Below are 19,558 nucleotides of genomic sequence, written 5' to 3'. Positions count from 1 at the left end.
CACACCTCATCCCGATGCACCCCCCTCCCTCTCCGTACTCCGTACAATTCATCTAGCTTGCTGCAGGAGATGGTCCATGGCCGAGTTCCCCCCCCCCCCCTTCCAACACGCGCACGCACGGCACCCGTTCGGAACGGTGTGGAAGGCAAGCAGTCTCTATTGACTTTTAGCGCCAGCCATTCAGTTTGTGGGTTATGGATATTGCGATTCCATTGGACCAAAGTACGAACCGTCGCGATTGGGCCTCGTTTGGGGTTGTTGCAGCTGCTGGATCTGCGATTGTCCCTCCTGAGGGACGATGCCTGATTTCTCGGGATGCTCCTCATCATGAGTTGGAACATAAATTCGGTCGGTCCCAGCAAGAAGGGATAATCCTGCTCACTATCACTACTAGTCCGACCGTTGTTTTGTGATACATTTGTTATTTAAGGTTCGGCATTACCAATGGAGCTGAAAGTGATCCGGGACCCCGGCGACGCTCGCGTGGAGTAAGTTACACCACATCTCTTAAGTGTGCGACATTGCAAGGTTATTTCTAGACGTCGCATGGTTGGGGGATACTGATCATGAAACTCTGAAGCATTGTTTTCGTCCACGGCTGGCATGGCGAGCAGCCCGGCTGGACCTCTGCCGCCAAATCAGTGTTCTGGCCAGAGAAGCTCTTTGCGAGCAAGGTTTCCGAGGCGCGCGTGTTCTCATTCGAGTACGATGTCACTCTCGAAACGTTCTGGAACGAGGAAGACCTCATCACCGAGCTTTCCAATGAGCTGATGGACCAGCTTATGGATCAACGCACCGAACCGGAGAAGGTTGCCCCGCCCCTCCCCTCTAACCTTCCCAGCTGCTGATGATACGACCAGGAGAAACGCGCTGTGATTCTTGTAGCGCATTGCCTTGGAGGGCTGATCTGCGAGAATGTAGGCTTCCTGGAGGGCGGTCCAGCCGCCCCCTCCCAAACACCCCCTGGAGCCAAATGTTAACAAACAAGCATAGGCGCTGGTTCGAGGAGCCGAGCACGACGACCGAAAAAGCCTCGTCAGCTGTGTCAAGGGGCTTCTTCTTCTCGGAACCCCACATTACCGCCCGGAAGTGTTGAGTGAAGCAAACAAGTACTTCGAGCTAGCGGGTGAAGAGGCCCCGAGTGAGTTTGGCCTGGAGGAAAAGTCGGAGTGGGTGCTGGGCATCCCGCGCGAGTTCGCTAAGCTCCGTGCCGCCGGGCTGGAGATGGACATCCAATGTTTCTACGAGGGATCTTCTACCGATCTCAACGGGAAAGGGGTCAAGATCGTGGAGATGGCCTTGGCGCGGTGCCCCGACGGGCCTCCCGCAGAGCGGCTGGCAGCCAACCATGTGAAGATGAGCCAGTTTGAGGATGAAAATGATCGCGACTTTGTCAAAGTACTGCGCGTCCTGAAGAAATGGGTGGCCAAGGTTCCTGCCCCCGAGAAGGATGGAGGTACTACAGTCAACAATGTCTCTCACGCCTCCTTTGCGGGATCGACGAACTCGGGGTACCAGTTGGGTCAGAATGTTGGTAACCAAAGTGGGTTCGTTTTTGGAAGAGCATAGTGGTGGAGTTGCTATCATGCGATGTTATGAAGATGATGAAATCGAGCTTTGAAGCTTTCTGGAATGATGATATCGTGCATCCAGTGCTGTTGTGTTACCTTGGAATTGTTCAGGCTGTGGGCGAGTAAGCAGGGTAGACGCAGTCGGGGGTGCGGAACCCCAGTTGGCGTAAGGCATGAAGTCTCGCGGCGTAGTTGATGCCCAGAATAGAGTTTCGCCTGTATAATGGTGACAAACCAGCCAGGAATCAAGGTGGTAGGTCTGCGATCAAGCCGATTAGTTGTCAGACGGGCCACTTGGAAGGCCGGGATCGAACATGGCCCTATGGCCCAACACACGGTCTAAGTGAGGGGTCATGGGAGGGGTTCCTCAAAGTTTGACAAGTGTATCACAGACCCACGGCAGCTAGAATCATGACAAACATTCATGACCCCCTGCTGTCGGATATACCCGGAGGGGTGCCATGCAGATAATCCCGTACGTGGGTATCTGCTATTGGTGTTGCTGCCAGCCGCGGGCGCTACGGTGGCTAGCTGACGAGACGGGAAAGCCCTGTGAGAGAGTGCCAACCTCAGCTTGCCGGCGTGTCCGACATGGCGCCGTTGGCTGTGCTGGAGATAGATTGCCGAGCACGGCAGCACCGAGCATTGCACCCTGGGCACGAAAAATCACAGGACCTGGGGTTGGAAGCCGTGTGTGGGCTAAGAACCAGTCCGTGCGATCGGTCGATCTTATCTGGTGTGAACTTCCCACCACAGGGCATTGTGGCCTTGAAACTGTCTCTCAGGGTTTGATCTCTTCTCTTGCTGACTCTGGACTACACATAGGCTGGACGAAGATGGCAATCGAACCAGCAAGCAACGCGTCGGCCGAGGCGTCCGACCTTGCCCAGTTGTGGCAAGGCGCCGTGGAAGATTATGAGAAGAGAACTGGGAAGAACCTGAGATTGGGTCCATTCAGAAGTATGAACGATGTGATGACAGGAACGGAAGGCCTTGCAACCAGATTCAAAGACTTTCGCGATGATAAATCGAAGATGGCCAAAGTCCGCACCGCGTTGAAGAACAACATGTGGATCATCCAGAAGGTCGTCAACACCATCCAGACGGTCGGAACTGCGGTTTCGGTGAGTTGGGATCATTTCACAACATGTGGCATCATTTTTGACTCGCAACCTTTAGGCATTTCCACCTGCCGTCCCGGCCAGTTTGATATTCACGGCCTTCGGCCAAGTCATGCAGGTATGCGATCATTGCGAGGAGGACGTCTATTGCATCAGCACATTTGACTGAATTGAGCCTAGTCATTCGCCGATACATCTGCAGACTATGACAAGATTATGGGGTTCTTCGAGTTCACACATCGCTTCTTCGATCGTCTTTCAATTATCGAGGAGAGAACTCCAGCTCTACCTCCGTTCCAACGATGCGTCACACGCGTCTTCTCCAGCATCCTCAAAATCTGCGCCGTCGCGCAGAAGTATGCCGCAGAGAAAAGATTCAGTATGTGCTTCCGCCTTGTTCTTCGAGCAATCTTTGAATTGTTGAAGCGTGGCTCATGCTAATTTCGCGCGTCAGAGAAATGGTTTGAGAATCTGGTAAAGGGAGCCGATGGAGATCTTACCGCAGCAAACACCGAGATGGAAGAAGCCATCAACGAGCTAAGCCAAGCCGTGGGCCTAGCGACACTGAGAACAGTCGAGATCATCGACGAGGTTGTCAAGAGCATGAACGGGCAGGTAGAATTCCTTGTCGCGAACGCCACCCTCCTCGATGAGCGCACCGAAGCAATCCAGTCGAACACCAATACCATCATGGAACAGAATCAGGATCTCGGGTCCAAGCAGGATGCGATGACGCAGTTGCAGAAAGAAACACTGGACATGGTGAGCGAGCAATCCCGGCTGTTCAGCAGCGTGGTTGGCTACTTCGGATCAGTCCAGATGGGCGAGAACTTTGGAGACAGTTTCAAGACCAGCGTGCTCAAGCTCGGGGTGGTAAGGCTGCGATTGGCGCGCTGGGGACAGTCGGTCGGCCTGGCCAATATCAATGATGTGCACTCCCTGGAGGAGTCCAAGCTATCACCTGACGACATACCCCGAGTATCTGAGCTGTTGGAAGGGATTCTCGACCAGTTTGCTGATGCTGAGAGAATCTCGAAGCGATTCCAGCTGCGTCATCGCAATGCGACCGCTGTTCTTGATCCTAACAAGGACCTGGACAAGGTCGCCGCATCGCTGCATCAGAAGATGAATGATCTCTCTCTTCGAAGACAAGGCAACTCGGATGCAGAGCCCACTAAAGAACTGACATTGTACGAAGAGAAGAATTTCACGAGACTCATCGAGGACATTAACGAGTTGGTAAATGACCTGGTCGAGTTGTTTCCGGGGATCGAGGATGCGCAACGCAAGCTGGCAGAGGAAGAGGTGTCGGAGATGAAGAGCATCAAGGGGGCGCTACCTATCCTGAAAGAAGTGGCAGCCGATCAAGACAATCTGTTGACTGAGACCGTTGTGAAGGTGATCCAACAAACCTCGACGACGACGTACACCAACTCGGTGGTTTTCTCAGGAAACAACTCGGGATTTCAAGTGGGAAACAACGCAGGGAGAATCAGCAACTTGCGGTGGAACTGAGGCAGGCAGGCAGGCAGGCAGGCAGCGAGCAGTGGTATCACAGAATTCTTCTCGGAGATCAAAGAACGGAATCATCTTATCACGATGTTCAAGAGATATAGGAGGTCAAGTGTTTATCGGAGTGATGATAAAGTAGCAGTGGCTGTGTGTTCTGCGGGGAGATGGAATGTAGAAATGTAGAATCCTGTTAACTACCGGTCGCGTACTTCGGCGTTATGTCGTGGAAAAGTTCCCAGAACAGTTAGTGATTGCTGGGTTATATTTATCAGAAGGGGAGGACTCGGTAACCAGCAGGACCGGTGGCGTACTTGGGAACACACTGGCTGATCGTAGAGGTAAATGCCCCCGGTCCTGCGTTCGAATCCCGGCGGTGGCACTTCCAGACGCTGGCTCTACCATTCCGGGATTCAACGGTATGAAAACACCCGGGGATAAGAGGGGTTTTCGTAGCACTGTTCGAGGTTATCCTCCAACAGTGCGAGCTTTTTGCTGTTTTATTTCTTATCTTATTTTCACCCCGTCAGCCACTGCAGATTACATGCGAAGTGTATTTCGAAACCGTGGTCATAACTCGACACCTATCACAACCGCGAGTTCTACTCGAGCGAGACCCGTCCTGCTAGACCTCGATACAAGTCGCTACCTCAACTATCTTCAAGAAGGCAAATCATGCTTCCGAATACCCTGTGCGATCCATATGAGACCATCTCTGACCTGCTCGTACCGAGAATCAAAAGCGGAGTCAAACTTGTTCATCTCGTCATGCGTTGTGTTGAGATATAGATGTCTAGCAATCTGTGTCCCCTACCGAGTTCTTGTCAACCAGCGACTTTGTCAACAGCACTAATGGGTATGTAATCACCTCGACATGCGTTCGTACAGAATTTGGCCCTTGCTCGTGGCCATAGACTGTCCGAAAGTCCTGACCGGTTCCCTCATATCGTCGCAAGGTAAGAAGTAACCAAGATGCCTCCTTGAAGTAAGCATCATCCGCCGCATGAGCCCCTCCACTATTGGCCAAGTAGCTTTCCAAGCCCTCGAGTCTGGCATCCATTTCCGGGGTACCCATATACAGGACCCCGCATGTGGACCTCTTAACCCCGTGAAACCTTCTATCGGGGTGGGAGGCGGAATAGAGCAATGCCTGCCGAGAAAGTGGTTGTAAACTATTTTGGCCGTCTTAGGGGACAGGGGCAGACATACACTCTTCACAATCGATCCTCCTGCGCTATGTGCAATGAATATGAGTGGACGTTGATGGGCCTATGCTCAGCTTGGTATAAACCTTCAACCCGGTAGACAAAAATTCACTCGTGTTTACCTTTGAGCTTTCTCGGTGTTGACACAGATCACTAACTAGTTTCTGTGATAGTACTTGCATCGAAAATTCTCTGCCAGCACAGCTCGAGTCCGGGGAGCTATATCCCCAGGAATATACATTGATATTTGGCATGTCTTGAGGAAGCACGTCTCTCAGCCAATTGACGCCAGACGCACTTGTCCAGGAGTCTTTGTGGTGGCCCTTCCATCCATGCACGGCGACAAGGCTAGTCTCGATTACTCAAAGATATAAGAATGAAGGTGGTTCGAGAATCAACGTACTCAATCTCTGGCTCCGGTGAGATATGTACAATAGTGAGATTGGTCCTGATATCATCTTCGTGTGGTGGCCCAGGTGAGTCCTGTTCTCAATCAGAGAAGATAAGATAGGGCCGATCGGGGGGAGCTGACGTTTCGAGCAGCTCCGGATTTCGCGAAGAACCGAATGCAGTTGAACGGCATGATGATATGATGAGAAATGCTTTTCGAACCCTTGCATTGTCTACCAAAAGCAAGTGGGGACTGAATTTGATACCAGACATCCCACATTGCTGGTCTGATGTTTTGGGTTCAGCCTGCGGTTGGGGTGGGGTAACTGCGGGTTCTGTCATGTATGTATTCATTCGGTTATGCACATAAGTCCCGTCTAGGTATAGTTGACTGTGCAAGTAATTGCCTTCCGTGCTATGTATCTGCCATTACGGACCGCTCATCGCTCAGAGGTCTTCACGTCATTGAATGTCGCTGTGGACGTACTTCATGTGCTGAAGCTGGAGGTGATCTTCGCTATAATCCAACTTGGTGACTATCATGCATTCTTCGCTCGCCACTATGTCCAATTATGGGTCAGGTTCCTGTAAATTGAGTCTCGGACAAGGATCTCCACTTGACACCGTATGCCTCAACGCAGTTTGATAGATCAGGTTAAGTATGGATTACCAGATCGTGGGACAGCAGAAGAAAGGTCAGAGCTATACCCAGGAATATAGACATTCAATCATCCAGAACTAGTGAAGTAGGCCGAACACCCCCTCAATACACAGAAACCATCCTGAAGAATCCAACGCTCAAACGCCATTACCTATACATCGCCGCCCTGCGTGAGAACGACCTACACCTGCGTAGATGACTGAGACTCTGAACTCCATAATTGTGTAGTATCGCCAGCGGGCAGCCCATAATACCACTGACCAAAGGTCTTTATAACATTCCAATCCTTCTTGCGAAGGTCAAATAAGCGCGTCGGACGCAATACTAGCGAGGTGCCGTTGAAATATGCCTCGACCAGTCGAGCATGTTGGGGTCCCATGAAGGAGAATAGCAGGACCTTTGTGGAACCGAGTCAGCAGCCGAGGATGGTCCAAGGGCATAAGTGAGCTTTACCGGTGCAGTCAGCTGCTCGATGAAGCGGACTCGCCTCAACTGCGCTATCATCAAGTGCAGGGCAACCATGACCTCGCCCCGCAGAATCTTGTTGTCTGTCCCGTTCATGTTGTGGTACGTAAATGCTTTGATATGTGTTTGTGAGCCCTCAGCGACCTGGATGGCCCATCTGGTCACCCATTCTGGAGACTGAAAATTGATGCAGGCCTTTGAAGGGCGTGTCGTCGATACTGTTCTCGCGTGGTGAGAAATAGGCGAGACACAAGTAGTATAGCATTGGCTGTAAGAATTGATAGAAGCTGCTGAGCACCTACCTGACTTCCGACCATCGTTCTCCAAGCTTATACAGCCCCTCATGCCCGGCACCGCGAAGGCAAGCGTAAGCATAACCAAGAACGAAATCTGTTAACCAATATGCACAGGTCATCGTGCTTTTATCGTCCGGGTGGAATGCATCGAAATCATGGAATTCTCGTCCTTCCTCTTCATAGGCATCACTCGGAGTCAGAAGTAGGGAGGCAGGACATGGGATAAAAAAGGCAGGCCTGGATTTTGGTTGGTCTAACTCCATGGGCAAAATGTCGATGTCATAAGTTTTCGCCGTGTCCTGATCGAATTCGAGGACTTGGGAGTCTTTGATTCGATTCGTTAGTGCACGCAGTGCATGCCGTAGCTGTCGGTGTTCTAGCGGCTCAAAAGCAGGCACGATCACAGAGATAAGCGACGAGCAACGAAGGGAGAGAGAGGCGCAAGTAATTTATTCTGCGGGTCCGGGTTTCACGCAAAGGCGGGGGGAGGTTGAAAGAAGGAAATGAGCTCAGGCTTTACCCGCCAAGTGCGCGATGGTTGCCGAGCGACCCGCTGATACAGTACGGCCGGGGCTCCCGAGTCTCAAAACAAGATAGTCTGCAAGCCTCGAAGACTGCATAAGCATTTCACTCCCCGGTTATTTCGTGCTTTATGGCTAGTCATAGATTTCAGATCTCAGGGGAATTTTTTTGTATCATTTATTCATGCTTGTTTCTTCAGGTCTGCTTCCTAGAACCGAAAAAAAGAAAACAAAAGGATATACCTGGCTGTGTTCACGGCTAGATTAGTGACTGACGGGAGTTAGTAGGGAAGATGCCCGATTCCTGTTCATGGAGACAAGCGCTGCCAATTTCATTTGGGGATTATGCCTAGCTATGTACATTGTATAAGTCGCAGTCAACCTGATTCCCCTCATTCCCCTCATTCCACACCTTTCCCCTCACGGTTTACCTTAACCAAGCCTCCTTACTATGAATAATCTTCTCCTGAACCAGTCGATCAAACACCCGGAAGTACCCATCCCCGACCGGGTACTCCTCCGTGAACCCCACACTCCGGATCTTATCCAAGCTCAGATCGCGGTCGTGAGCCAGGAAGCTCATGCCTGCGGCCAGGAAAACCCATGTCGCTGCGGGGATCTCGCGCGGGCGTAGATCGTACTCTTCACACATCTTCTTGTAGTCGTCCTGGTGCGCGATCCACCACTTGTCGGTGTCCGTCCAGCCCTTGACCTCGGGAGTGGGAGCTTGAGCAGTCAGACCGAAGTACTCGCACATCTTGGGCCAGACGATCGAGAACGGTGCGGGTGTGGCGTTGTCGGCCGTGTTGAAGGCCTGTCCGTGCGCCTGCTCCGGCTTCTCGAGCGAAAGGTAGAGCTCTGAGTGGGCGATAATATCCTGCGACGAGGGCGTATGCGAGTGGATGTAGTTCGCGTAGGAGCCGGGATAGACGGGGCTGGCTCCGGGGCCGTTCACGTAACGGTATAGCATCAGGTAGAGGGCGAGGGGTTCGACGTAGGTCATGCTGGTCGGGATCGGGACGTGGCCTGCCCATCGGCGGTGTCAGCGTGGGTCAGGATTCAGGAACTAGAAATGACGCACCCACAATCTGATCTGGTCGGACTTCGCACCATTTCCAGGACTTTCCCTTGTTAGCTTCCTTGACCAGATCGACCTGCGCATAGTAGAAGATCTCGTCGCCCCAGGGCGAAGGAATGCGCGGGTTATCCTCGCGCAAGGGAGGGTTGATCTCGATGTGTTCCTGGAAGCGAAAGACAGAGACTCCGTAATTCTGCGCAAAGTCAGCGGAAGCCCCCAAGTGTTATTTGGATAGTATATACGTTTGTTCCAGTTTGTAGCACAAAGAACTGCAGATTCTTGCACAGCTTGTCGACGGCGTGCACGGCGTTATATGTCATTTCCACGTTGATATCTCGGATTGCCATCACATCCATCGACCATGCAGTTGCATTGGAGTAGGCTGGTGTGGTAAGTAAGATTGTGATGAATCCTTTCCAGGCTTCTTACGTACCAAGATAATACACGTGGGTGACCGCTTCTAGGTTGGGAACCTTCTCTTGCAATCGGGCAACCACCTCGTCAAGAGTCCCTCGCAGATTCACGCCGCTGTGCAACTCCAGTCGAGGATCATCCGGTAATCCACTTTTCTCCAAAGGTAGAGGTTTGTTTGTCAAGCCAATCACTCTGCAGAAGGCGGTAGGTGTGGGGTAGGAGAGAGCGCAATTTGTGACGGCCCAGCCAGAGATCCCACTGGCTCCAAAGACCAATGCAACGTTCTTCAATTCAGCCATTGCGCTGCTGTGTGTGCCTTTCTTCTCGACAAGACAATGAGGCGTCTGCGGCCACAGGCTCCTTTTTCGGTCTTTGTGAGAAGAGGGGCAGTATTTATTAAGGACAGCATCCTCGGCTGCCGAGCTATCGGAGCTGTCAATGATTCATTAGGCCCGAGCCCTTATCTGTCTACCAAGCAGCTACTGAATCATACCCTGGTCTGTGTTTACGAAGCTATGGCCTACGACCGGCTTAGACTCCGAATGCTTTGGCTCTATTCGTGGAAGCCAGACAGAGCCGAGGTCCGCGGAAATGTCAACCGACTAAGCGCTAGCCGATCGATATTTGCCCCAATCGCTACCTGTGGTTTGCCTGGGCTATGTGGAGTATGTGGATAACAATATCATGCCATTTCACCACATAAATTGCTTTAAATTAACCCTACCAGGCGCAGAGTAAGGGGCCTCCCGTCCACTGATAGCGGCAGGCACCGAGGTTCCCCATCCTGCCCTGTGGATTTGATGGCAACCCCCGAAGGCTTGTTACAACCAATTTTCCCCTTTCAAATTAAATCCCAGGTGCAAGGATCACTTGTTTCGTTCTTCAAACAAAGGTTTTGCTGCACGGAGGCCTATCATTCGGAATGTTGTTGGCTGGTGATTGTGCCCACAGTGGGACCGGTCAATCGATGTGTCCCTAACCATAGCAAACTGCTACCCTAGCAAAGAAATTATAAGTGGAGCTCCCATGAAATAATCTCAGAAGAGCTAATGTCGATTCAAATTTTGGATATTATTCGCCGAGAGCCTTATACCCTGCCTAGCTTCTCTGACCGCTGCACACTAGTATCCTAGGGCTTACTAGGGCTTCCTCTGTAGCCCTCAACTCCACTCACAATCTGAAAGCACCCAGCCAGGTTCGAAGCTCTTGCTTCCCAAATCCCTTGACTGATGGATTGACAAGGATGTAAATTGTTTCTGCTGTTGGCCAGACACTCCGGACCAGGCCACGGCAGGTCAGACAGCATGGCGACTCATACTTAGCCTGCCAACGCCCCTGGCCGTGCTTTGCTTCATGGCACTTCATCCACCCGTCGAAAATGAATGTCGCCCAAAGGTCAGCACTCCCAGAAGATATCTCCAAGACGCGACATGCGGCAATTTTTGGCGTGGGCATCGGATTCATTGTGTTTGACTCCATCGTCGTCGCGCTGCGCATTTATGCTCGCGCTTTCATGCTGCGCGCCCTGGGAGCGGACGATAGTAAGTCTTCAAGACCCTCAACTCGTGGGACTCAACTAAAAAGCATGTCTAGTTCTGATGATAATCGGGGCGGTAAGCGACATGAGACCCCACGACCAGCGATCTCTACTCACACTCAGTTCATCAGATACTCAACTTTGGATTATCCATCACAATCATGACCGGCTCGCGGTATGGGATCGGAAAACATGCGCTTGCCATAACGGAAAGCGACACCGTGCCTATGCTAAAGGTAAGCCCTGATATCTTCCTTCATTAAGAGGTAGAGCATTGTCTAACTCTAGCCACCGGCAAGTGCATATGGGTGACACGTTTCTTTTACACGCTTTCCATGGGGCTGGTCAAGATGTCCTTACTGTGGTTCTACCTACGTCTGGATCCCCGGAGATTCATGCGCTGGGCTGTCTTCTTCGTTATATTCCTCAATATCGGTCTTTCCCTCGCAAGCTTCATCGGGTCACTCGCCAGCTGCAGACCTCCATCCTTGTTCTGGACGAGCCCAACAGGAGATAGCCGCTGCATGTCCCTAGGCGCGCAGCAACTCTTCTACGAAGTTAACGGCGTCTTGAATATTGTGACAGACATCCTGATCTACCTCCTCCCGGTTCCAATGCTCTACGGCTTACAGGTGACCTGGCGTAAGAAGGGGGCCATCCTGGCGATCTTCGGGCTGGGGATTCTGTCCATTGCTGGTTTGTATTATCCTACCATCCAAGAAACCCACATGAGTTTCTACTAATATCTATGCTACAACCTAGCGGCCTGTGTTCGCTACAATTTCGTGAGGAGACTTGCTTCCGCCAAAGAGGAGTATTACCTCCTTCTGGCTGACTCTCTCAACTGGTGCACGATTGAGGCTTACGTCGGTACGTAATCGCGTCCCTTCCCCATTCCAATCAGAGGATCTGTCTCGCTCTAACACTAGACTGTGTTCATCAATTTCAGCTATTTTCTGCGGCTGCGCCCCTTCACTCTCCGTTCTGATCAAGGCGTACGCCCCCTCAATCTTCGGCTCCAGCACGGCCAGAATTTCCCACAGCGCGCAGTTTCCCGGAGCGGGTGATCTGCAGCAACGCAGCGCTCGGAAAGCCAATCGGCGTCGGGGTCTGGCCGATACGACGCTGGGGAGCCAGGATGCCATCGTTACTGGCAGCACCCCTGATCAACTGGATCAGGACGGGATCGCGATGAAGACAATTATACAGACGTATGTTACCACGCGGGGATCGACAGAGGAGGAAAGTCATCGGAGAGAGTATTAAGATCTTGCGAGGCGGACGTGGTGCTTCATGCCACCGCATGGAGAGTCGAATGGCGCACGTTCATGTAAGAAAGGCACAAAATCGGCCTGGCAAGTGAGCCACTGTGCAGTACTGCATGCCACAGCCCCCACCCCTCAATCTCCCCTCTGGCCGGGTCAGAAGCACAAACCACCGGCTCTAATGAGCCTATGACATTCCTTTCGATCTCTATTGATCCTCTTGCACGGGGCTTGTAGATTAGGTATGGGCTGGTGGGGGTGGGGGCGGTGCCGGAGCGGTCCGCCGGCGGGCTTCCTTGGTTGGTGGTTAAACAAAAAAAAAGAAAGAAATCAATTCCTGGGCGGGGGATACTAGCTATCGTGTCTCGTGCATGCAACGTGGGGGCTGAGTGCTGTCGCCGTATCAGGATTAGATTCGATGATTAGTGCTTACATAGTGGGTGCTTATCAGAACCAGATGCACCGGGCAATACCTTACCCGAGTCAATTGTCTGTGCGAAGTGTTCCTCCCGAACCATGCGGATCCTGGTGTAAAAGGTTATACCATCGACAGTCCAGAATGGCAGTGCCTGGCCTGGTTATCCGTCTGCATCTGTTGGGCTAGAGCAATCGATGGTTTGAGGGGGTGGTAGTGGCTGATTCACTATGCTTCCGGGTTCGACCAGCTGGTCAATGTTGGATGCTACCCCTGGACCGATATTACAGAGTATTAGGAAGTGGGAGAAGGGGTGAACAGCAGCTGTAAGTTAGCGGCTATCGAAAGACTGCCACCCAGCAGGAATAATAAGTAAGCACTAGGTCCCTTAGCTTAGTTTGTGTAGGAACGTTCCCTAGTGTTGCCAGTGAGTGCTGTACCGGATACCACACCGTACCACACCGTACCACACCGTACCACACCGTACCATACAATACAATACACCAACTGAAAAACGTGAGTTCTACTAAGCCCGATCATGGATCCGCCTTGTCAGACGGGAACACAGGCCAATGCACTGAGACGAGCCGTAACAGCCGTGTTGCTAGCCTGGTCTACCGAGCAGCTAGCTACCGAACACAGTGGTGAATTTCTCCGCTTACACGGACTGTCTCCCATAGACCCAAGGAGGCTGGCTCCGAGGGTGTGAATGTCCGTGCGGACCCAGCAGCCCAGCCCAACTGCTCCGAACCGCCTTTGCAGTACCTGCCTCCTGTCCAGGCATCGGATTCGAGGCCGCTTCACAGCAAACTTGGAATTGGCCATAACAAGCGCCGTGGATGGTTGCTTACGGCGTCTGACTACCTACCCCATTCACTGGTGAAAGTCCGAAGATCGGTGACTGCGTCGTCCCGCGAAGAATTCATCTCCTTATGTACTGCGCATGTCCAATATGTACTGTGCGTACTATCCAACCTCAAGCAAAAAAAGAAAAATAAAAAAGTCTAGTACTCCCCCGGGGAGTACGAGATCTCATAACCCAATGAACCCCTAGCAGCAAAGTATGTATTGTACACTAAGACACCCCACAGCGCCAATATCAAGCATAAAGTCCACCACGAACCCTAGACGTTCGGCTCGCTCAGCACCTCAAACCGCGTCTGGACGCGGATATCGCCAGGCTCCCGCTCGGCCAGCCGGTCCGCCAGCTCGGACTCGGACGGGGTCGAATCCATCTTGACGACGACGGTGGTGAGCACGCTGGCCCTCTCGCGCGAATCCTGCCCCTCGCCCCGCGACGCCGGATCGCCGGGCGTGGAAAGCGAGGCATACGGCCGACGATGACGACGGGGTCCGCCGCGGGATTGGTATTGGAGGAGGATCGGGGCGCGGGACGACGACCCGCCGGATTTGCTCCCGCCCGCCCTGACGCTGCTGCTGCTGCTGCTGCTGCTGCTGCTCCGCCCCGTCAGACGCCCCGCCCTCTCGTGCACCCACGGGATCAATTTGCCAAAGACCGGCCGGAGGCCGATCAGGCACGCGGCCGAGAAGTACATGCCGCATTCGACGGCGGTCCAGGAGAAGGCTTCGTCTGCGTCTGGGTCGGGGGGTGGACGTGTGAGAAAGGAGAAGAACTTTTCCAGAGCGGGTTGGAGGTAAGAGACTCACAGGTGGGATCGGTGACGATCAGATTCGAATCGGAGAAGAAAACACTCGTCCGCATACAGGACGCGATCAATCCACTGACGGAGCAGAACGGAGAAAGAGGGGAGTGTTAGTCGGGACGGTCTTTTCGTGAGGAGAGGGGGGGGTTCACGTACATACTCCCCGTCAGAAAGACGGTTGCAATGCCGGCTTTGCGGCTGAAGGACGCCTGCAGGCCCCAGACCGTGGGGACTGGTAAGGCCATCACCAGCACATCGCCGATGACGTTGGGCAGATTGGTCAGGTTGTACCAGAGGATCTGGTTGAAGCAGTGGCCGCCGCGGATGGTCTTGTCCCAGGTGAATTGCAGCGGGAAGCATTCGACCTGCGCGGCGATGATCGTCGCGATCATGTTTCCCAGCAGGAAGGCGATCACCCCCCAGCAGGCGGCCCGGTACAGGGGTTGCGTGAAGATCCGGAGGTAGAGCGCGACGACCGAGATGCGCGACATGGCGTTGGAGGGCACGTAGAACCAGTCCAGCACGTAGAGGAGCTCGAGGAAGGTCACGAGCTTCTGCGGATCTTCCTGTTCGACGGCGGCGCCATGGCGACCGAGCCCTCCTTTGATCACGTCGACTACCGAATGGAGAATACTTAGTCGGGCCCGTAGGCCTTTTGTTGCCAATTGAAAAGACCGCATCCAGGACTGGGGGGGGGACTCACGGTAAAGGCATACGAGCAGGCCCAACAGACAAAGGTAGGAGGGGACGAGGAGGAACTCGTCCCAGCCACGAGAAGCAGTGGTCAGGCTGCGTGCATACAGCCTCAGGGCTAGCAGGATCGTGGTGAAGACCAGGATAAAGCTGACAGCCGCCATGACCCGACTGCCATGATCAACCTCCAGCCATCCAGCAGGATAGCTGCTTGATTGTGCAGACATGATCGCGCGAAGAATGAGACGGCGGGAATTCCCCCTGCGAAGCGCAAGACAACAACGTGAGCAAATGGGTTGATTCCCTTGGGTTGGTTCCGGAATGACATCCAGCGAGCTTATAATCCATGGTGAAGCGGGGCTTGCAGCGCAGTCATGATGCCCGCATCAGCCATCCAACATCCAACGCCTGCGATCCTTGCTTCCAGGGCAGCAGTGTTGGCTTTTACTCTCTGCGCCTTTCACGCTACTGACTAGCTTGGGGGTCGTGTCTGCAGGCAGGTGTCAGCAGCTACTTGGGGCGGTGATTCCCCTGCAATCTCTAATGCAGCTACTGCGTGCTAATGCATACGAAGTACAGTACAGTACGTACGCAAATTGGTCAGATGAATAATAAGACCCCAAATTAGTGGTTTACAGAACTAGGAAGAAGAGAGTACTACGGGAGCAAGTCAACTTCAAACATACTAGGCATGAAGGCTCAATTAAAGTATCAGGGCGAAAGGCTCCATAGGCACATCGGTCCTCCAAACCCATACCTGCACCTAAATCTAAACCTTCTCTGCTTCCCTTTGATCCAAGTAAAATTGTACCACGTCCTTGACCGCATCCTCGAACGGACGGAATTGCACATCCAGGGATCTCTCCGTCTCACTGGAATCGTAGGCGATCGGGAGGGTAGGCAAGTTGGCCTGCTTGAGCTGGCCGGCCGCCACCGCGCCCGGAAAGTTCTTTTCCACGATGCGCCAGGCGTCCGAGTAATCGACGAGCGAGCAGGCGCCGAAGCTGTGCGGGGCGGCTCCTGCTGCGGTGGGGTCCAGCTGCAGGACCTTCAGGTAGACCTGCGCCAGATCATCGATGTGGACGTACCCGCCGTGGATGGGGGCGGGGCAGTCGATGCCCGTCACGCTGCGCAGCAGGATTCCACAGGAGCTGCCCTTGGCGATGGCTGCGTCGGCACTCAGCACCAACCCATCGCGCCCGTAGACGTAGCCGGGGATCACGCGGGCCACCGAGAATGACGGCTTCTCTTGCTCCACAAATGCGTCTGTCTCGTTGAGCTCCATGATCTTGCCCAGGACGTAGGCCTCAAACACGTTGGAGAAGGTGTCGGGGATTCCCGGCAGGGTCACGCGGGAGGTGGCGGTGACGGTGATGGAGGGATCGGGCATAGGGGCCATGTTGGCGACGATGGAGGAGGTGACCAGCACACGCTTGATGGTGGGGAACTTGAGGGCGGACTTCAACAGGTTGGAGGTGCCCTCGACGGTGGGCTTCCAGACTTGGGTGAGGGGATCGAAGTCGGGCACGGGCACTGGCGACCCCGTGTGGATCACGTATGTCGCATCGTTCAGCGCAGCGTCAAATGCATCCTTCGCAAGGATGTCCGGGACGACGGTGTAGGTCAGCCGGTCCCCGGGATTCAGTCTCTGGATAACAGGATTGGAGAGGATGATTTGGGCCTTTTCCTCGGAGCGCACAGTGACCCGGACGGTATAGTCGGTTTTCTGGAGAAGTTCTTGAAGTATCCGGAATCCGATCAGGCCAGTGGCACCAGTGAGGAGGACAAGAGGAGGAGCCATGATGTGATTGAGACGGAAGAAGAAGTAGGTTCGAGTTACAGTTGGAGTTGGATGATGGATAAGTGCAAAGCAATGAAAAGAGAGGGAAGGGGGGGAGGAATGGGAGAGGAAGTTTGAAGAAAAAGGGAAGAGGGAAAGGGAGAGAGGGGCTCAGAATGAGGATGAGGGAAGCAATATTTATACGGGCATTATAGGGAACAGTGGAACAGTGGAGTAGTGGAACAGTGAATAGTGGAACAATTGCAACCTTAGATGTCTGTCTCTCAGTGATCGGGTGGGCTGTGCCTTGCAGCTAAATTGCAGCTAAAGGGCAGCTAAATAGCGGGCGGATCAAGCCTCCTTCTTTGTTGCTTACTTGGTTTCCAACTAGTAAGTTAACTACCTACTGTACCCTGTACTGTACTTGCTTGCATACATTACGTGTCTCGGACGGTACTTCTACACATACTAGTCACTAGAACTAGGACTAGTCGCTAGCCAGATATTTTGGATGTCAAGTCTTCCTGCTCTCACGGTGCAGCACATACTCTAACTCATAGACCTGTATCCTGTATCCTGTATCCTGTATCTAGTGCTTACCCTTGATAGGCCCCCTCTGGTAGGCCCCTGTTCCTTCTGATGCGTCCGCTACTACATGCATGGGGGCTTTAATACCCCAGCTCACTCCCAACCCTCGGTGGTACACACATTCACCTCCCCATTCTACACCATGGATCCTCGCAAGACTGACGCCATTCACAATGAGCGCTTTGTGAAGATCATTTGTGTGGGTGCTGGTGCATCGGGTCTCTGTCTAGCGTACAAGCTCCAGCGATCTTTCAGACAATTCTCTCTCACAGTATGTACATGTACTTCTACTGTACTTGCCCAAGCCAGCCGAAAAGACCCAGATCGTGCTAACGTGGAGTGAGTGAGACAGATCTACGAGAAGAACCCCGATGTCTCCGGCACATGGTATGAGAATCGCTATCCAGGCTGCGCGTGCGACGTCCCCTCCCACAACTACGCCTACTCGTTCGAGCCGAAACTCGACTGGTCCAGTGTCTATGCAGGCTCCGCCGAGATCCGACAGTATCTCCGAGGGTTTGCCACCCGGCACAATCTCTGGCAGTACATCAAGCCCTCCCATCGGGTGGTGGAAACCCGCTGGATCGAGGCGAGTGGGAAGTGGGAAGTCCAGGTCACGGACCTGGCCTCGGGCCACGTTCTCCACGACTGGTGTCATATCCTCGTGCACGCGACGGGCTACTTGAATCAGCCCGCTTGGCCCCAGATCCCCGGCTGGGAGGATTACACGGGGATCACGCTTCATAGCGCCGACTACGATGAAACGGTCTCCTTGGCGGGGAAAGATGTCCTCCTGATCGGCGCGGGTTCCTCGGCGGTGCAGATCCTACCGGCCATTCAACCGATTGTCAACCGGGTCAAGATCTTCATCCGTTCCCCAACGTGGTTGCTGCCCGATATCAGTAGCGAGGCGGGACATTTCTCGCCGGAACAGATCGCCCGGTTTGTTGAACACCCGGAGAGCGTACAGCGGCTGCGCCTCGAGAATGAGCGCACGATGAACAGTATCTTCAGTAAGCGCTCTCCCCCGGCATTTGGGCTCTGGACCGGATGACTGGGACTCGCTCTAGACAACACAAACTAACATCCGGGGGGTGGGGGTGCTTGGCAGCCATGTATCTCCGGGACACCGTCCTCCAGCGTCAAAGTCGCGAGCTCCTGGAGTCTGTAATGCGGAAAGGTCTGCCGAAGGAGGAGCTGCAGCGACGACTCATTCCCACCTTTGCCGTCGGCTGCAAGCGCGTGGTACCGTCCGGCTTCCGGTACCTCGAGACCCTGTCGAAAGCCAACGTCGAGATCGTCTACGGCGGGGTGTCGTCCGTCTCGGCGACGGGCTGCTGCAGCGAGGACGGGACGGCGCACCGCGGCGATGTCATCCTCTGCGCCACCGGCTTCGACACCTCGTATATCCCGCGCTACCCGATCCTGGGCCCCGGGGGACGCAACCTGCAAGCCGAGTGGGCCCAGGAGATCGTGGGCTACATGGGCGTGGGCATCTCGGAGTTCCCCAACACCTTCACCATGCTCGGGCCCTACACGCCGGTCTCCAACGGCCCGACGCTGGTCGCCATCGAGGCGCAGGCCGACTACATCTGCGCGTTCATCGACCGCTACCAGATCGAGCCCATCCACTCCATGGCCCCGAAGCGCGAGGCCTGCGCGGCGTTCACGGCGCATGTGGCGGCCGTGATGCACAAGACCGTGTGGACCGACCGCTGCCGCAACTCGCACAACAACTACGCCATCGGCGGTCGTACCCCGACCACCTGGCCCGGGAGCACGCTGCACTACCTGGAGGCCATCCGGGAGCCGCGCTACGATGACTGGGACCTCCGCTACACGGGCAATCGATTCGCGTGGCTGGGGACGACGGGCATCTCCCAGGCCGAGTGGGACGCCACCGCCGACCTGGCCTATTATATCCGCCAGGCCGATGACGACGCCCGCTGGGCGAGTCGGTGGCGGCGCAATCTCGCAATTGCCAAGACGGGCACCATGATGCCGCCTCGCATCCTGCACAGGCAGGCGAAGCTGGCGGCGAAAGAAGACGATCGCCCAGACCGGCTTCAGTCTCGTGCGGAGTCCCCAGAGGTGGACCTCGTTCTCAGCCAAGCTTGAGCGGCCTCTGGGTTGGCGTGGGGGTGGTGCTTGCGGCTTCTACATGTGCAAGGATTGTGTGTTGAAGGAGGTTTTATAGGGAAATTATCATCTGGAGTCGAGGCCCGGTTTACTCGCAAGTGCTTCGTAATATATATGTCACAATACAAATGTTCACAGGGGCTTTCTGTTATCAGGATAGATCTGGTCCTATGAAGTCGGTGGACGACACTACACCTTGTTAAAACAAATCTGCTGGGCATTCAACTACATGCTGCAACTCGGTAG

General features: G+C 54.0%; 9 protein-coding genes across 9 annotated transcripts; 5 read left to right on the top strand and 4 right to left on the bottom strand.

Moving 5' to 3' along the window:
* Positions 1-84: 84 nt before the first annotated feature.
* Positions 85-1,814, top strand: BO66DRAFT_371694 (uncharacterized protein). The gene is made up of 4 exons (XM_025645459.1): positions 85-488; positions 581-809; positions 861-917; positions 994-1,814. The coding sequence occupies exons 1-4, from the start codon at positions 445-447 to the stop codon at positions 1,567-1,569; spliced, it is 906 nt and encodes a 301-aa protein (XP_025505084.1). The 5' UTR covers positions 85-444; the 3' UTR covers positions 1,570-1,814.
* A 362-nt stretch (positions 1,815-2,176) lies between these two features.
* Positions 2,177-4,438, top strand: BO66DRAFT_390904 (uncharacterized protein). The gene is made up of 4 exons (XM_025647121.1): positions 2,177-2,695; positions 2,751-2,810; positions 2,873-3,071; positions 3,147-4,438. The coding sequence occupies exons 1-4, from the start codon at positions 2,606-2,608 to the stop codon at positions 4,205-4,207; spliced, it is 1,410 nt and encodes a 469-aa protein (XP_025505083.1). The 5' UTR covers positions 2,177-2,605; the 3' UTR covers positions 4,208-4,438.
* Positions 4,439-5,292: 854 nt separating this feature from the next.
* BO66DRAFT_390903 (uncharacterized protein) lies at positions 5,293-5,782 on the top strand. Its single transcript, XM_025647120.1, has one exon. The coding sequence runs from the start codon at positions 5,348-5,350 to the stop codon at positions 5,504-5,506; it is 159 nt and encodes a 52-aa protein (XP_025505082.1). The 5' UTR covers positions 5,293-5,347; the 3' UTR covers positions 5,507-5,782.
* Positions 5,783-6,337: 555 nt separating this feature from the next.
* BO66DRAFT_390902 (uncharacterized protein) lies at positions 6,338-7,008 on the bottom strand. Its single transcript, XM_025647119.1, has one exon. The coding sequence runs from the start codon at positions 6,834-6,836 to the stop codon at positions 6,639-6,641; it is 198 nt and encodes a 65-aa protein (XP_025505081.1). The 5' UTR covers positions 6,837-7,008; the 3' UTR covers positions 6,338-6,638.
* An 822-nt stretch (positions 7,009-7,830) lies between these two features.
* BO66DRAFT_448409 (SDR family oxidoreductase) lies at positions 7,831-9,530 on the bottom strand (the record flags this gene model as incomplete). Its single annotated transcript, XM_025651739.1, has 4 exons — positions 7,831-8,765; positions 8,821-9,010; positions 9,060-9,199; positions 9,251-9,530. The coding sequence occupies 4 exons, from the start codon at positions 9,528-9,530 to the stop codon at positions 8,167-8,169; spliced, it is 1,209 nt and encodes a 402-aa protein (XP_025505080.1). The 3' UTR covers positions 7,831-8,166.
* A 960-nt stretch (positions 9,531-10,490) lies between these two features.
* On the top strand, positions 10,491-12,262 carry BO66DRAFT_371689 (uncharacterized protein). Its single transcript, XM_025645458.1, has 6 exons — positions 10,491-10,772; positions 10,825-10,844; positions 10,900-11,004; positions 11,068-11,464; positions 11,531-11,638; positions 11,718-12,262. The coding sequence occupies exons 1-6, from the start codon at positions 10,610-10,612 to the stop codon at positions 12,032-12,034; spliced, it is 1,110 nt and encodes a 369-aa protein (XP_025505079.1). The 5' UTR covers positions 10,491-10,609; the 3' UTR covers positions 12,035-12,262.
* A 1,679-nt stretch (positions 12,263-13,941) lies between these two features.
* Positions 13,942-15,461, bottom strand: BO66DRAFT_347201 (uncharacterized protein; the record flags this gene model as incomplete). The annotated part of the gene is made up of 4 exons (XM_025644611.1): positions 14,816-15,461; positions 14,269-14,728; positions 14,117-14,190; positions 13,942-14,045 (listed from the first exon to the last, which is right to left on the bottom strand). Coding segments are annotated over exons 1-4 (855 nt in total), but the record flags the coding sequence as incomplete, so codon positions are not given.
* A 33-nt stretch (positions 15,462-15,494) lies between these two features.
* Positions 15,495-16,865, bottom strand: BO66DRAFT_390898 (putative cinnamoyl-CoA reductase). The gene has a single exon (XM_025647118.1). It carries the CDS (start codon positions 16,604-16,606, stop codon positions 15,575-15,577), a length of 1,032 nt encoding a protein of 343 aa, XP_025505077.1. The 5' UTR covers positions 16,607-16,865; the 3' UTR covers positions 15,495-15,574.
* Positions 16,866-17,315: 450 nt separating this feature from the next.
* BO66DRAFT_371680 (flavin-containing monooxygenase) lies at positions 17,316-19,291 on the top strand (the record flags this gene model as incomplete). Its single annotated transcript, XM_025645457.1, has 3 exons — positions 17,316-17,444; positions 17,526-18,186; positions 18,285-19,291. 3 exons carry the CDS (start codon positions 17,316-17,318, stop codon positions 19,289-19,291), a joined length of 1,797 nt encoding a protein of 598 aa, XP_025505076.1.
* Between the last annotated feature and the right edge of the window lie 267 nt (positions 19,292-19,558).

The sequence above is a fragment of the Aspergillus aculeatinus genome, assembly GCF_003184765.1.
Source record: "Aspergillus aculeatinus CBS 121060 unplaced genomic scaffold BO66scaffold_17, whole genome shotgun sequence".
Taxonomy (NCBI): domain Eukaryota; kingdom Fungi; phylum Ascomycota; class Eurotiomycetes; order Eurotiales; family Aspergillaceae; genus Aspergillus; species Aspergillus aculeatinus.
This window is presented reverse-complemented; position numbering and strand designations above follow the sequence as displayed.

What these genes read in the sequence shown, in the direction of transcription:
- BO66DRAFT_371694 (XM_025645459.1), top strand. Translation starts at nt 445, where the DNA reads ATGGAGCTGAAAGTGATCCGGGACCCCGGCGACGCTCGCGTGGA. An exon ending in CCCGGCGACGCTCGCGTGGA is followed by an intron (nt 489 to 580) that starts GTAAGTTACACC and finishes GAAACTCTGAAG; the next exon opens with CATTGTTTTCGTCCACGGCT. An exon ending in GAGGGCTGATCTGCGAGAAT is followed by an intron (nt 918 to 993) that starts GTAGGCTTCCTG and finishes AAACAAGCATAG; the next exon opens with GCGCTGGTTCGAGGAGCCGA.
- BO66DRAFT_390904 (XM_025647121.1), top strand. Translation starts at nt 2,606, where the DNA reads ATGGCCAAAGTCCGCACCGCGTTGAAGAACAACATGTGGATCATCCAG. An exon ending in CGGTCGGAACTGCGGTTTCG is followed by an intron (nt 2,696 to 2,750) that starts GTGAGTTGGGAT and finishes CGCAACCTTTAG; the next exon opens with GCATTTCCACCTGCCGTCCC. An exon ending in CCTTCGGCCAAGTCATGCAG is followed by an intron (nt 2,811 to 2,872) that starts GTATGCGATCAT and finishes AATTGAGCCTAG; the next exon opens with TCATTCGCCGATACATCTGC.
- BO66DRAFT_390903 (XM_025647120.1), top strand. Translation starts at nt 5,348, where the DNA reads ATGCCTGCCGAGAAAGTGGTTGTAAACTATTTTGGCCGTCTTAGGGGA.
- BO66DRAFT_390902 (XM_025647119.1), bottom strand. Translation starts at nt 6,836, where the DNA reads ATGGGACCCCAACATGCTCGACTGGTCGAGGCATATTTCAACGGCACC.
- BO66DRAFT_371689 (XM_025645458.1), top strand. Translation starts at nt 10,610, where the DNA reads ATGAATGTCGCCCAAAGGTCAGCACTCCCAGAAGATATCTCCAAGACG. An exon ending in TTCTGATGATAATCGGGGCG is followed by an intron (nt 10,845 to 10,899) that starts GTAAGCGACATG and finishes TCAGTTCATCAG; the next exon opens with ATACTCAACTTTGGATTATC. An exon ending in ACACCGTGCCTATGCTAAAG is followed by an intron (nt 11,005 to 11,067) that starts GTAAGCCCTGAT and finishes GCCACCGGCAAG; the next exon opens with TGCATATGGGTGACACGTTT.
- BO66DRAFT_390898 (XM_025647118.1), bottom strand. Translation starts at nt 16,606, where the DNA reads ATGGCTCCTCCTCTTGTCCTCCTCACTGGTGCCACTGGCCTGATCGGA.